Source organism: Chelonia mydas, chromosome 14 (assembly GCF_015237465.2).
Source record: "Chelonia mydas isolate rCheMyd1 chromosome 14, rCheMyd1.pri.v2, whole genome shotgun sequence".
Classification (NCBI taxonomy): domain Eukaryota; kingdom Metazoa; phylum Chordata; order Testudines; family Cheloniidae; genus Chelonia; species Chelonia mydas.
The window spans coordinates 8,571,060-8,584,818 of record NC_051254.2 but is presented as its reverse complement, the minus strand read 5'-3'; the positions used below and the strand labels follow the sequence as shown (position 1 = coordinate 8,584,818).

Here is a 13,759-nt window from a genome sequence, read left to right as displayed (position 1 = left end):
GGTCCACTGAGTTTAAATGCAAATGGGACTGTGTAAGGAAAATCTGGGATGGTGCTCTGAATCTAGACACATAAGTCAGGTGAGGCCCTGGATGCACAAAGCCCCCTGCGGTCACAAAGATAGGAGATGCTCCCTGCCGTTCTTGTCAGAGCAGCATCGTTACATAAAAAGGCCTCTAACAGAAACGTTCACTAGGCAATAATAGAGAGTTAAAACAGCACAGATGGGAGGGACCTAATGTTCTGCTGTAGGCGTTCGTGGCTGAGGGGAGGGAGGTTTGTCTGCTAGTTCTGCTAATGAGCAGTCAGACTCCAACTAGCAGTCTGACTCAACAGCACAGCAGTGGAAATTTCCATACATGCAGCAGTATTTCCTAATCATGGATTTAAACTAGTTCCAGTAGGTGGAGCTTAACAAGGAGTAAGCATTCAATGTGCTGTGCATGTTATGAAAAATCATGCATGTTCAAGTCTCAATGATTCAGAATAATCCCATCATCCGCTGTTGCCAGCTTTACAGGCTAGAAGAGCAACAGAGTGAAAATAAAAAATTGACAAGAATTGTTCCTAGGTCACTAGGTAAGCCTGATGAGTTACACGGCTAAGCAAAAGAAATCCAGTTTAACACCCTATCCACAGTAGGATCAGAATCCTGCTAGTTACAATGGTATTTACAAATGACAGTTGGCATGAGCTTGGTTCTAGAAAAGGGCAAGGATAGTCTTGTCTGAGAATCAGGAGTCATATTCTACAGTACAGTTCTTGGGGTGGGGTGGAATCCCATTTATTCCCATTGAGGAACCTGTGCTAGAACCCTGCTAGCCACAAGCATGTTTTGATTAATTATAACAGTTAAAGTTAACAGAGTTCGGAGCCCATCCTGACCAGGAACTAAGTAAAATAAACTCACAGTAAAACTACACCTGACCTAGACCCCACAACTTGTGTGGCATAGCTTGTGCTGTCTATGGAATTGTCTGCTCTGCAGGCTGTGTGCAAGGAAATCTTTACCATAGACAACAGTCACGTCTATAGTTATGTTTTGTCTTCATTTTACAGATACAGGGAATTGATTTGCCCAATGCCCTTACTCAGGGACACACTTTCCTTCTCCTGAAGTTTACAAATCTAAATCAAATCAGTCATACAAATACATGGGACAATAATTCAAAATAGAACACATTTATCTTTTAAAGCTGTGCCACAGTGGATTAATTAGTAGCATTATGATGTAACAAGCTGGCAGATACTGGCTTTGTAACCCACATCACAGCTATATGTGGGGTAGTGACTAATCAAAGGAGTTGAGTTCTCTTGCAGTTTACACTACAGGAAGAGTCAGTTTTAACAAGCCTAGATTTATTAATCCCACAATCTGTTGCGTATTGCTACCTTATGGTTGCTAGCAGGTGTCAGTTTCCACCTAGCACCAGGATGACCTTAAAAAATCTCTGCTATAATAGTACGAAACCACTTCACTGGAGTGCTCCTCCCTATGCATTTCCTAATGAACCTCCCATGCCTCCTGTTCCCAGTTATGACTTGTAATTGACTTTGTATTTCCTTGTAGCAAACAAGACAAAGCAAATGAACATGTAATTTTGCTTCAAGCGAAGGAGGGGAGAGGTCATTGGTTCACCTTTGTTTACCCCTTCTATGCCTGCTTTTTAATTTTATATAAAGAACAAGAAATCATGATAATTTCCTGTTTAATCTAATTAAGCAAAACAAAAATTAATTTAAATTTTAACTTATGGATGTTTAGTTATCACACAAATTCATGGGTTCCTGTTTATCTTTAAATAGACACTTAAACTGGAGGCTCAGTGGTAAACCCCCACATTTCAAACACTTGTGGAATTTATACATATAATTCTAAGTAGGATGGACTCAGTCCTTCATCCTCCCACTATAGATCAATTGATTTGCTTGCCATTTATTTTGCTAGAGGTCTTAGGAAGATCCCCTGCACATCCCTGAGTGAAGCTTTAGAACTTATTTACATTGTGGTAGCATTTAAGGACTCTCTTCAAAATTGGGGCCTTATTGAGATAGGCATTGTAAAGATTCAGGCAGACAGTCACTGCCCTGCCCCAAAGAGTTTACAATCTAAAAGTTAAAAAGAAAAATTAAAAGCAATGCCAAATAAAAAGGTAAATGAAAGGGATAAAACATACTAGCACAAATCTATCAGAACAATGGCAGGTATGTCTTGGTAGTACGTTTGGTATTTAAGGGGGGTAAGTCAGGTTAGACACAGGGGAGAAGGGAATTTTAGAGTGACCAGACTGTGAAAAGGGAGTTAAAAGGAGGATAAGAGGCAGGCATAGAGATTGGAGAGCTGGGAGGGAATGAACCACCAATGGCAAGACAGTAAATAGGAATAATCCATGAACATCTCAGCCTAAGCTTTAGGATGTTTTCTCTCCCCCCACCCCACCCCCCTGCTGGTAATAGCTTATCTAAAGTGATCACTCTCCTTACACTGTGTATGATAATCAAGGTGGGCCATTTCCAGCACAAATCCAGGGTTTAACAAGAACGTCTGAGGAACGGGGGGTGGGAGGAAAAAACAAGGGGAAATAGGCTTGAATAGAGACTGGGAGTGGTTAAGTCATTATGCAAGGTAACCTAATTGTATCCAATTTGAATTCCAATTCAGCAGTCTCTCGCTGGAGTCTAGTTTTGAAGTTTTTCTGTTGTAATATCGCAACTTTCATGTCTGTAATCGCGTGACCAGAGAGATTGAAGTCTTCTCCGACTGGTTTATGAATAATTCTTGACATCTGATTTGTGTCCATTTATTTTTACGTAGCGACTGTCCAGTTTGACCAATGTACATGGCAGAGGTGCATTGCTTGCACATGATGGCATATCTCACATTGGTAGATATGCAGGTGAACGAGCCTCTGATAGTGTGGCTGATGTTATTAGGCCCTGTGATGGTGTCCCCTGAATAGATATGTGGGCACAGTTGGCAATGGGCTTTGTGGCTTGTGGGTCTGAGGTCACTGTCTATCCTCCAGACCAGTAGTGTCTCATTTCCTTGTATTGTGCCCCTCTTGCCCCATGGAGCCAACTGATTTTATATATTGTGAGCTCTTCAGGGCAGGACTGTTATTTCATTTGTACAGCACCTAGGACTTGTAGACACCATGGTAACATTAGGATAGTTCATTCTGGATTTAAGCTAGGGTACTATTGTACCATGTGATTGGCTAGTGAAAGTTACAGCAGACAAGCCAAAAGAAGCCTCCTCTTGAGAGATATACACACAACATCCATCCAATGTGAAATAATCGTGACAGGTTTCAGAGTAGCAGCTGTGTTAGTCTGTATTCGCAAAAAGAAAAGTACTAGTGGCACCTTAGAGACTAACTAATTTATTTGAGCATAAGCTTTCGTGAGTTACAGCTCACTTCATCTAAATGCATCCGATGAAGTGAACTGTAGCTCACGAAAGCTTATGCTCAAATTGGTTAGTCTCTAAGGTGCTACTAGTACTCCTTTTCTTTTTAATAAAGTGACTACATCTTGAACACTGTTGGGAAGCTGGATGATTTTAGAACAGAATTTGCATTTCAGGGCTTACCTACAATGTCCAAGTTGAAAGAGCTGTGCCTCACACAAATGAAGTTTTTTCCCTGTGCCCAGAAAGTTATTAAATCTTGGGACCCTCAGCCTGATGCAGGTTTAAGGAATAACTGTTGTAAAACTAAATTAACGAGCAAACCTTTTGAGTTAACAGGAAGAGTACTAGTAACATCTATGCACAGTACATGTTGAGTGTTATGTCCCACATTACCCTTTTGGTTATTGAGGTCTCTAAATCCTGGAAAAGGCTTCCATGCAAAACAATTCAGGTCTACTTACATACTGAGAGTTATTAGTGCTCTAACTTTCATGGCTTCAATTCTAAGGTTTTAGTACTAGACCTTGGAATCCCAGGTTAGAATGTGTAAGTTATTCCACATACATCAGTGGACACAAAACATCCAATGAAAGTTTCAATACACTGTGCCACTAATGACCTGCTGTCAAGTGAGTGCCAAGATGTAGATGCAGTTATAAAAAGCAACCATGCCCTTCAGAGAAGAAATGAAGGGTGAACATGTATCTGGTTTGAGAGACCAAAATTAATCACATCTCCTGTGTATTAGTTTCAAGCTCACTTTGCATATTTACAGCACCCTTGCTTTGAAGGGCTGACAGAAGCTTCTCTAGGACAGCTGCATACTACTCTTAGCCAAAACTCTTCATTAGGTGAAGGCTAAGAACAATTTAGCTGTACCATTGTTTCCATGTATTTTCACAGCTTAAATCTACTCTAGAGTCAAAACAAATGTGTAGAATTACTTTGTTCAATACTAAATCTGAAGCCAGTTCTGCCAATAAAGTCCATCTAAATGTTCTCCAAAAAGAGTTGACTGTTTATAACCAGTAAAAGGAAGCCATGGCACTAGAATGCAGTAAGCTGGTTCTCTAGCAATAGATCCAGTTTTTTTAAGATTGTTATTGAGAGAATAAAATAAGACATGCAGTAAGCCTTTCTAGGATTTAATAGAAACATTTATCATGTTCCACTGATGTAAAGTTGTGCACTTGAAAAGTAAACAATTTCCATTTCACAGAAAATTCAGTCTTCAAATATCCTTTATTGGAAGGCCATGCACTGCCCTCTGTTACTGTATTTCAAATCACTGTACATTTACTTGGTGAAAACACTGCCTGCATTTTCTAGTACAAAAAACTAAAAATTGTTTCAGGAATGTAGAGAAATAGTCAACTTAAATAGCGAAAAAGTGCACCATAATTACTGCTGCACTGAAGTCATTTCTGCATTTTCCATAAGTTTCTTAAATAACTATCCTGTCTTGATAACACACAATATAAAGAGCAATTATGAAAAAAAACAGACATTTAAATATACTTCTAAAGTTATTGAGTATAACCTGCTGGCATTGGGTAACCTATCATAGGAGCAGCACCAGTGGCAGGATATGCATACTGCTGTTGGTTCATACCATTGTGCATAGTCGCAATGTTAGTTGCATACTGTTGATCATAACCATTCTGGTAAGCTCCTGCAGGATTACCAGCAGCTCTGAAGCCAGCCTGCATGCCAGCAGCTGCAAAGCCATTTCCAAATGGAGTTCCATTACTGTAGGTTTGAGCACTGTAGCCACCGTTTTGGGCTTTTGCTCCGAAGTCTCTCTTTCCTACTGCACCGTAAGTTCTCTCAAAATTCTCTCTCTCTCTAAAACTACCAAATCCACCCCTTTTGCCCGCAGAATATCGGTCACGTCGATCACCTCGGGAACGACCTGTGAAGAAAAAAAAATCTAGATGAGATATTGACTTCAAGAGTTATTTGCCAATCAAGCATCAATATCCATGTTATATAAAAAAAGTCAAGTACCTGACCCACTTGATATATCTGCACTTCAAATGTAAGTTGTGTATAGAAATCTGGATGCCTTGAAGAGTATAAGCTCATCATTGCGACTAACTTTTTCAAACATGAACTAAGTGCAAACACAGACTGCCTCCCAGTCTGCAGACTGCCTGACACTGATCTCAGGGTGTTAACTCTACACAACCCCAATACAAGCACTTAAAATGATCAAATTAACTGTTTTGACTAGAAAAGAAATAATGAAATCTAGAGGGGAAAATGGGAAGTTGCACCAAGGACGTTTAGAGGTAGAGAAACGGAAGAAAATGAAAGGTGTGAATAAAGGGCCTACTATGTAGTACAGAAGCATATTTTTCCTCCACCAACGCTAACAGAAGCAGATTGGGTAAACTTTGGTGCCAAAGGAAAAAAAACCTCTAAAAAGGCTATATTCTATCACCAGTCTTTGATGGTGCTTGCAAAATGACAGTGGTCTGCTGTGAATTACTGTAGTATAATATGGCTACAGGCCACAATTAAAGTTTTACTTTTTCCATACAATTGACACAACGCTCCTGATTCAATTCTATTAACTGGCAAGATCAAGACAAATCTTAAATGCATTCCTGAAGTAAAAGGTACTATTCTGCCTGAGTTCAGGGCCTCTGGAGGCAGTGTGATGTTGAGAAAGTCTAAAAAAAAATATATAGATACCAGGCTACTAAAAAAGAATTTAGTGACAAGAAAAGAATGTAGTAAATGGAATATTTACCTGAACCTCTGTCTTCAATCAACTGAAGCAATTTGGGGTTGATAGCTTGATTAGCCTCCCGAAGCACAGAGATGAGGTCGCTTACTTGCTTTATATTGTTAGGAGTAAAGAATGTGTAGGCTGTGCCTGTTTTGGTACTGCGGGCAGTTCGTCCAATTCGGTGGATATAGTCCTCTGAGGAGTTAGGGTAGTCATAATTGATGACAAATTTCACATCTTCCACATCTGTAAAGTGTTGCAGTGTGGCAAAAAGCAATGTACAAAGTTTTGCACACCACAACCCAAATCAAAAATAAATGTTAGACAACTATATTTTTAAGAGGCTAATGGCTGCAAAGAATGTTGTTAGAATTATCCTTTTTGCTTGAATATTGTGGAAGAGAAAAAAGTATGCACACTCCATCTGTACCCATCTTATCACCCACCCAGTGATCTAAAAACCTTACCATAAAAGGAGAATGCATTTGCTTGTCATTCCCAACTCAAGAGTTCCCTTACAAATCATCAAGTGACTTCTGAATGCTTCTTGCAGTAGGGCCACTAAAGCTCACAGCAGCCTCTTCATGTGCTCATTTGAGGACCTTAGAGTAAAAACACACAAGGTCCTTCACATACACACTCATCAGAAGCTCAAAAAAAAAAAGTGGGCCACACTGCTTGTCTTGCCAAGACCTTTCAACTGCAGCTGCAAGAAAAACATACCTGTCCCCCAAAGTCACCAAGTTGTTTTTATGCACTGTGTCTCGTCTAGGCAAGCGCTTCCAAGAAGCCAGGGTTCACTTGAGAATGTGTCTCTCTCTGGCAGGTCTCGACATGACGACTGGTGTATAGGTGAAGGAGGAACTTTGACTTTCAAAAGGAGAAGCCATTGCTTTCCCACCCCACTTGCTAAAGTGAGAGGTGGACTTTTTCTCAGATCTCATGTGCCAGTACTCACCAATTTGTACAAGGCTTAGTACATTTTAAAGCTGCTCTCTCCATTTCAAGGTTGAAATGAATTTCATTGAACAATGAAGTTCATAATTTTCTTCGACATTTCAGCAAAGTCACTGAAATTCAAAGACCCACAGATCACAGCAAACAGTATGCACAAAGGTAACAGCACTGTACCATGGCAATCATGCAAAGCATGGGACAGAAAAAAAATACCAGGGCAAAGTGAACTGTGAATAAAAACTGCTGTTTCATGAGAGAACAGTTTATAGGGTAGTCGTTTAAAAGATGGTCTTTGCCTTTTGAAGATTACTGGCACACAATGCTCTCAGCTTTCACCTCTCTATTCGACTGGAAGCAGCCAGCCGATCATTTCCACTAGTCCTCCATCCCCCTCGAGTCCTCCGATTGTCATGCCTAGGCCTTGCCACAAAGACTGCACCTTTATGTGAAAAAAAACTTAGAAAAATGCAGAGGTTAAAGAAAGCAATGAACTTTCTTTAAATGTTTGGCAACTGGCATTAGAGGAGTTATACTAACCTAGACCTCTGGATGCAACATCTGTAGCAATCAGGATGGGAGCTTTTCCATGTTTGAATTCTGCAACAGAACAGTCTAGTCAGTTTATATTCTTTATTAGATTAAAAATCTGACAAGTGCCAGGAACAGTTTATGAGTCACACGTACCATTTAGAACCCAGTCTCGCTCCTGCTGGCTTTTGTCACCGTGGATACCCATTGCTGGCCACCTGAAAGCATATTGAAATTGAATGACTAAACTCATCAAGATGTTATACATATACAAAACAAATCAGGATATGGTTTAACAAACATTTGAGTAAGCTTCCACCAGTTACATTATATACTTATGCTTTTAAAGTAGATCAATTGCAAACCTCTAAAATGGACATTAAAGATGTTTAATGAATTTATACTGCACCAATTATGAAACAGATTATCTTGCTGGATGCACTATTCAATTGACATTTAATACTAGATTGATTTTTTAAGTTCATCACTATGAAGAGAGTTATGTACACTGGATGATACTTCTCAGTGAATTGTGGACTGATGGAAGCTAGCCTGAAGTAGCTAAGCTACATAGTGAAATCTAAAAAAGGTAAAAAAAAAATTCCATGTTGGAGAGGAAACATACCCATCTCTTCTCATTTTTCTTGTAAGATCATCACACCGTCTTTTGGTTTCCACAAACACAATGGTTTTGTTTTCTTTCTCACTCATAATTTCTTCCATCAACCGAATAAGTCTTTGGCAAGAAAAATTAGTTAATCAAAACAGCAACTCAAGGCGATACCCAAAACTAGCATAGTTTCTTTAGTACTGCTATTAAGAGTCACAATTTCACTTCAAATAAGACCCAATTCTTAACCTTAAGATGCTTAGCATTAAGCAACTTAAAGTCACACAAAGCTAAATTGAATCAAAGGAAACCCCACTGAACATTTGTTAGTTTTATTCATTTAGTAGACGCACCCCATGAAGAGATCGACTCACAGAACTAAATGTTTTCACCCCCATCAGCCCCCAAATGCTTTGGGAGCACAAACAAGTTCTCAGGAGACTACGTACTTGTCATCCTTCTCCACATCGTGACATACATCCACAATTTGAAGAATGTTGTGGTTTGCACTTAGTTCCAATGCCCCAATGTTGATGTGTACATATTCTTTCAAGAAATCTTCAGCAAGTTGTCTAACTTCTTTGGGCCATGTTGCACTCCACATTAGAGTTTGCCTGTCAGGCTGAAGATACATTAAGACTTTATTAACTTGAACTACACAAGCAGAACAGCATAGTTAAACCACCTAGCAAAATGCTGCACCCAGCTATGGTCTTAACAGTATAGATCCAGTCCAACAAATGTTAATATAATTGAACTGGATGTAATTCAAAGGAGAGGAGGAATATGATGGTTGCAAGAATTTTGATTTTCTATATGTAGACACCTTCATTTTGGTGTAATTTTAAAACTACATTGTTTTGGTTCAGTAAAGATTGGAACATGACTTCTACTTACCCTTATCTGATCTACAATTTTTCTGATCTGAGGTTCAAATCCCATGTCAAGCATTCTGTCAGCTTCATCAAGCACAAGGTAAGTACATCTCCTGAGATTGGTCTTTCCAGCTTCTAAAAAGTCTATGAGTCTTCCAGGTGTTGCAATGCAGATTTCCACACCTTAAACCAAGCACAGCAAGATTAGCACATCTGAGAGAGTTTTCCACAGTGCCTGTGTCTATATGGTAACAACTTTATTCATACCTCTTTCTAAATCACGAATTTGTGGTCCCTTTGGAGCGCCTCCATAAATACAAGTAGACTTCAAACGACATGCTCTGCTATATTCAGCAGCCACTTGCTGCACTTGTTGAGCCAGTTCTCGAGTTGGTGCCAGCACCAGACACTGTAAACATTACCAATATCGAATTAGCACTATAAGGGTAAGCAAGCATGTGCAATCTTTCAATTTTTGCCAAATCTAGTTTAACTTGAATCTTGTGACTTTAAGAGAAAAAGTCCTATGTTGCCTGCTGAGGCAAAGGTAACCAACCAAGTTTTACTTGGTACCCGAAAGCTTTTAGAAGCTGCTAGGATGGTCTTCCTGCAGCACTTTAAAAAGCTTAATACTAGGCCCTTTTGGTTTTTGCTGCCAGTTACCCCTGTGGACTTTGCCTTCAGCAAAATATCCTCAAAGCCAGACATATTTTGAGATGTAGGTGTCCTCAAGCCAATATTCCCATTTTGAGAAGCATAATTCCAAAAGAAATACCAGAAGTTCTACTCTGGTTGAATTCTTTGACAAAGCCTTAATGGAGGACAAGATCTATGCAATGCACTTGAACCTGCTGGACTAGCTAAAATATGGAACTGATGATCTGCAAATACCACATTATTATAAAGTTTAAATGCCTAATTTTTCAACTCATTCCACAATATTTCCCCCCAACCACCTGACCTGTGCTTTTAATACAATATTCCTCTTGAAATGAAAAGTTTACATTCTTATACTCACAATAGGTCCATCTCCTCGCTCTAGGAATGGCTGATGGTTTATATGCACTATGGCAGGCAACAAGTACTGTTTAAAAACAGAGAAAACCTTCTGTTAATACATGCATTTCCAATATAACTGGATTTACAGATAACGGTACTGAAAACACTTTATGAAGTTGAGGTTATATGTAACTACATTCCCAGGTTTAAAAGTCACAACTTACAGACAGTGTTTTTCCTGATCCAGTCTGTGCTACTCCAACCATATCCAGTCCACTCAAAGCAACAGGCCATCCTTGTGCCTGAATAGCAGTTGGTTCAGTGAAATTCTGTGCCTGAATTACTTCCATAACATTTGCTGCAAAACAGAACCAATGAATTATCTATTGTTTGTATTCATGAAGCCTGAGTGACTCATTGGTATACAAATATTTGTACTTACCAGGAAAGTTAGCCTCATAGAAATTTATAAGTGGTTTTGGACAGTTATGGCCCTTCACTGTAACTTCTTTGCTTGCTCTGTACTGTTCAACCTCTTGCTGCAAAACAAATAATTACATCAGCTTTATTTACACTTTTTAAAAAAAATCTACAACAAAACTTTAATTCACTCATACCAGCTGCATTCAGTTTAAGTGTAATTATGTCTAAAGTTATTGATCCATGTCCCACAATCAATAAATTACCAAGCAAAAAGCACATTAAGTGACAATTCCTGCAAAAATAAGCAAGTTTAATAAGTAAAAAACCAGCCATGGTACATACCACAGTGCGTCTAACTACATCAGGATGCTCTTGATAAAAATTCTTCTCAAATTTGGGCAGTTCATCTAGGTTCCATTTCTTTTTTGTAAGTTTTTCTCCAGGGTTTCCAAATTTCTTTCCAGATAAAGGTCCACCTCTGCTTCCTCCAAAGCGAGGACCACCAAAACTGAAAAAATAATAGTAATTATCCTTGAAGATATTTGCAAATTCTAACTTGTTCCCATATGTGGCAATTAACTCATTTCCATAACACTGGATCAATACTAAGATTGTCAATCGATCACATTCCTAGTTTGTGTTGGTAAGTATTTGAAAAGGCAATGTTTTCAAAGATTTACCTGCATGGGATCTTTGAAATCAAATAATATAAATACCACAAAGATCTAACAAAGGCCCCAGCAGCAGGTGTGCTCTAGTTATCAAATACCTAACATCCCAAACTGAAAGGCACTCATAATTGTCTAAAGAGTCCTCAAACGATTCGTTAGAAACGATTAAAAAAACAGGGCAGCTCAAACGCCTTCATAATAGAAGAGCCACTCCCAGCCTGCGTCAGTGCCTGAAGAAAGCCGGTTTGTGCGCGTGGGTGGGGCGTTATGAAACCTAGCGACAACATTCCCGTAACTGGGTTGCTGGGGAGTTTTTTTTTGTTTTAAACAAAGGCATCGATTTCGGTAAGGAAAGGAAACCCGCACTGAGATGCTCATACACATCTGGGACCCCTTCGACAAAGATGTCGATAAAATAATCACCTCCCCCCAAAGATCAAGCTGAGCCACCAAGCGCATACCCCCCATCTCGCCCCGGGAACAGCGGGTGCTCCTAAGCGTTATTTGCCACCCCAGGCTCCGTCCCCATCGACCCCGGCTAGGCGGGCGAGCGTGGCGGATGCCCTCCGCCCCCGACGGGAACATGGCGGAGCGGCCGCGGCCGTTTCCTTTGTTTCTCATTTCTGTCTACGCCACATTTTCCAGCCGCTGCCATTTTAGAGTCTGGGCGGGGAGGGGGAGGAACAAAGGCAGCAGCAGCCGGCATTTTGATTTCCCCTCAGTCACCGCATGGCGGGGCCGGCCATTAACATCCGCTTACACAACACAAAGCAGGAGCCGGCCGGCTTCAGCCCCGGACGCCATCTGAGGGGGGGAGCGGCCCCGCGGGGTTCTCCGGCACCGGAGAGGCGCCCGCACAACCCGTTGACCCGCCACTCACGATTCCGCCAGCCCGGCGCTCCCCAAGCCGCCCAGCCGGGAGTCCTGGACCCCGCCTCCCGCGCAACCGGGGGGGGGGGGTCGCAACCCGAAAGGGAATCGAGCTCCCAAAGCCCCCCGCCCCAGTACCGAATAACCCCAACCGCCGAGGGCGGATTCCAGCGCAGAGATCGTACCTAGCCGGGTTCTAGGTCATCTACCCCGGGGGTCACGCACCTCCCCCCCAATCCGCTGCTGGGATCGGGCCCCACCGCCCCCTACAGACAGCAGCCCCTCCCGCCACCCGCAGATCGCTTAGGAGAAGGCTCCCGCCCCGCCGCCATTTTACACAGCTAAACGGTCGTTCTAGGAATACGGACGAAAACGGCGACGAGCGCCGGCTGCGGCCCCAGGCTCACCCTCTGTCCATGTCGTACCCAGGCATGGTGATGGCGGCGGACGCGAGAAGAGCCCGAGCACTAAAGCGAGCGACAGAAGATACAGCAAAATCAGCAAGGACCGGCGATTCTAATGAATGGGGACCGCCCAGCCGCCCGGACGCCGGTTATATAACCGGTGCCGTAGGGAATGCTGGGAACCGGTTCGTGACGCAGGCACAGAACCCGCCCCTCTGTCATGCGTCACAGCTCGAGTCGCCCGGATTCCCCTCCCCCGCTTGTGGGCGTGACCATGAGAGCTCTGTCCTCGACTTCTCTTTTTCCTCGCCGGCCGGCTGGTGTGCTCGCAGGCGGAAATTTCCTTTCCACTTCGGGCGTGGCTCACGCTCCCGTCACTGTCCGGCCTTCCCGCCCCGTTCCGTTCCCTAGGCGCGTACCCAGAGCCCTCGAGCGGCGTCCTTCCCTCCCTCGCCTGACTCCCGCCCTTCGCGCCCACGCCTCTGAGAGCAGCGCGAGCCGGTCGCCCCTGCGCAGCCGCTGTGGTGGCAACCAACCGCCATATGCCCCGTTCATGTAATAAAGGCCTTTGTAGGTAGCCCCATTCCGCTGAGGTGATGGAGGGGGAAGAAGGTGAGGGGGACATTGACCAACTGTATTGAACACCTTCGCCGAGACTGTTGAGGGAAACAAGCCCACTCGCATCAAAAGGGCATTGCCCCACATTGGTCCTAAATCGGGTCCAGCTAAACAGCCCCAGCTTGTGACATGGCTGTTCCAATTACTGTGCTATTCTCTCACACACACACGAAATCCTATTAAATTCAGCCCCCTAATGTTGTGACTGGGCAGGCGGTTCACCATAGTAGAGACGTTTCAGAGTAGCAGCCGTGTTAGTCTGTATCCGCAAAAAGAAAAGGAGGACTTGTAGCACCTTAGAGACTAACAAAATTTATTTGAGCATAAGCTTTCGTAAGCTGCAGGTCACTTCATCGGATGCATGCAGTGGAAAATACAGTGGGGAGATTTTATATACACAGAGAACATGAAACAATGGGTGTTACCATACACACTGTAACAAGAGTGATCAGGTAAGGTGAGCTATTACCAGCAGAAGAGAAAAAAAACTCTTTTGTAGTGATAATCAAGGTGGGCCATTTCCAGCAGTTGACATCCCGCCATCAACCTCAGCCTGGACCAGTCCACACGAGATCCACTTCCTGGACACTACAGTGCTAATAAGCGATGGTCACACAAACACCACCCTATCGACCGGAAACCTACTGACCGCTATTCCT

The 13,759-nt window shown here is 42.4% G+C and overlaps 1 protein-coding gene across 3 annotated transcripts; it reads right to left on the bottom strand.

Annotated features, from left to right (window-relative positions):
• Positions 1-4,634: 4,634 nt before the first annotated feature.
• On the bottom strand, positions 4,635-13,000 carry DDX5 (DEAD-box helicase 5). 3 transcript variants are annotated; one of them, XM_007055099.4, is made up of 13 exons: positions 12,504-13,000; positions 10,880-11,045; positions 10,557-10,653; positions 10,339-10,472; positions 10,134-10,199; positions 9,383-9,524; positions 9,138-9,298; positions 8,690-8,862; positions 8,256-8,366; positions 7,787-7,848; positions 7,640-7,699; positions 6,167-6,391; positions 4,635-5,323 (listed from the first exon to the last, which is right to left on the bottom strand). In XM_007055099.4, the coding sequence occupies exons 1-13, from the start codon at positions 12,509-12,511 to the stop codon at positions 4,938-4,940; spliced, it is 1,791 nt and encodes a 596-aa protein (XP_007055161.1). In that variant the 5' UTR covers positions 12,512-13,000; the 3' UTR covers positions 4,635-4,937. The 3 variants fall into 3 exon arrangements, with proteins under 3 accessions (XP_007055161.1, XP_007055160.1, XP_043383720.1); XM_007055098.4 differs by having other exon boundaries at positions 12,486-12,966; XM_043527785.1 differs by lacking the exon at positions 12,504-13,000 and adding an exon at positions 11,670-11,826.
• Between the last annotated feature and the right edge of the window lie 759 nt (positions 13,001-13,759).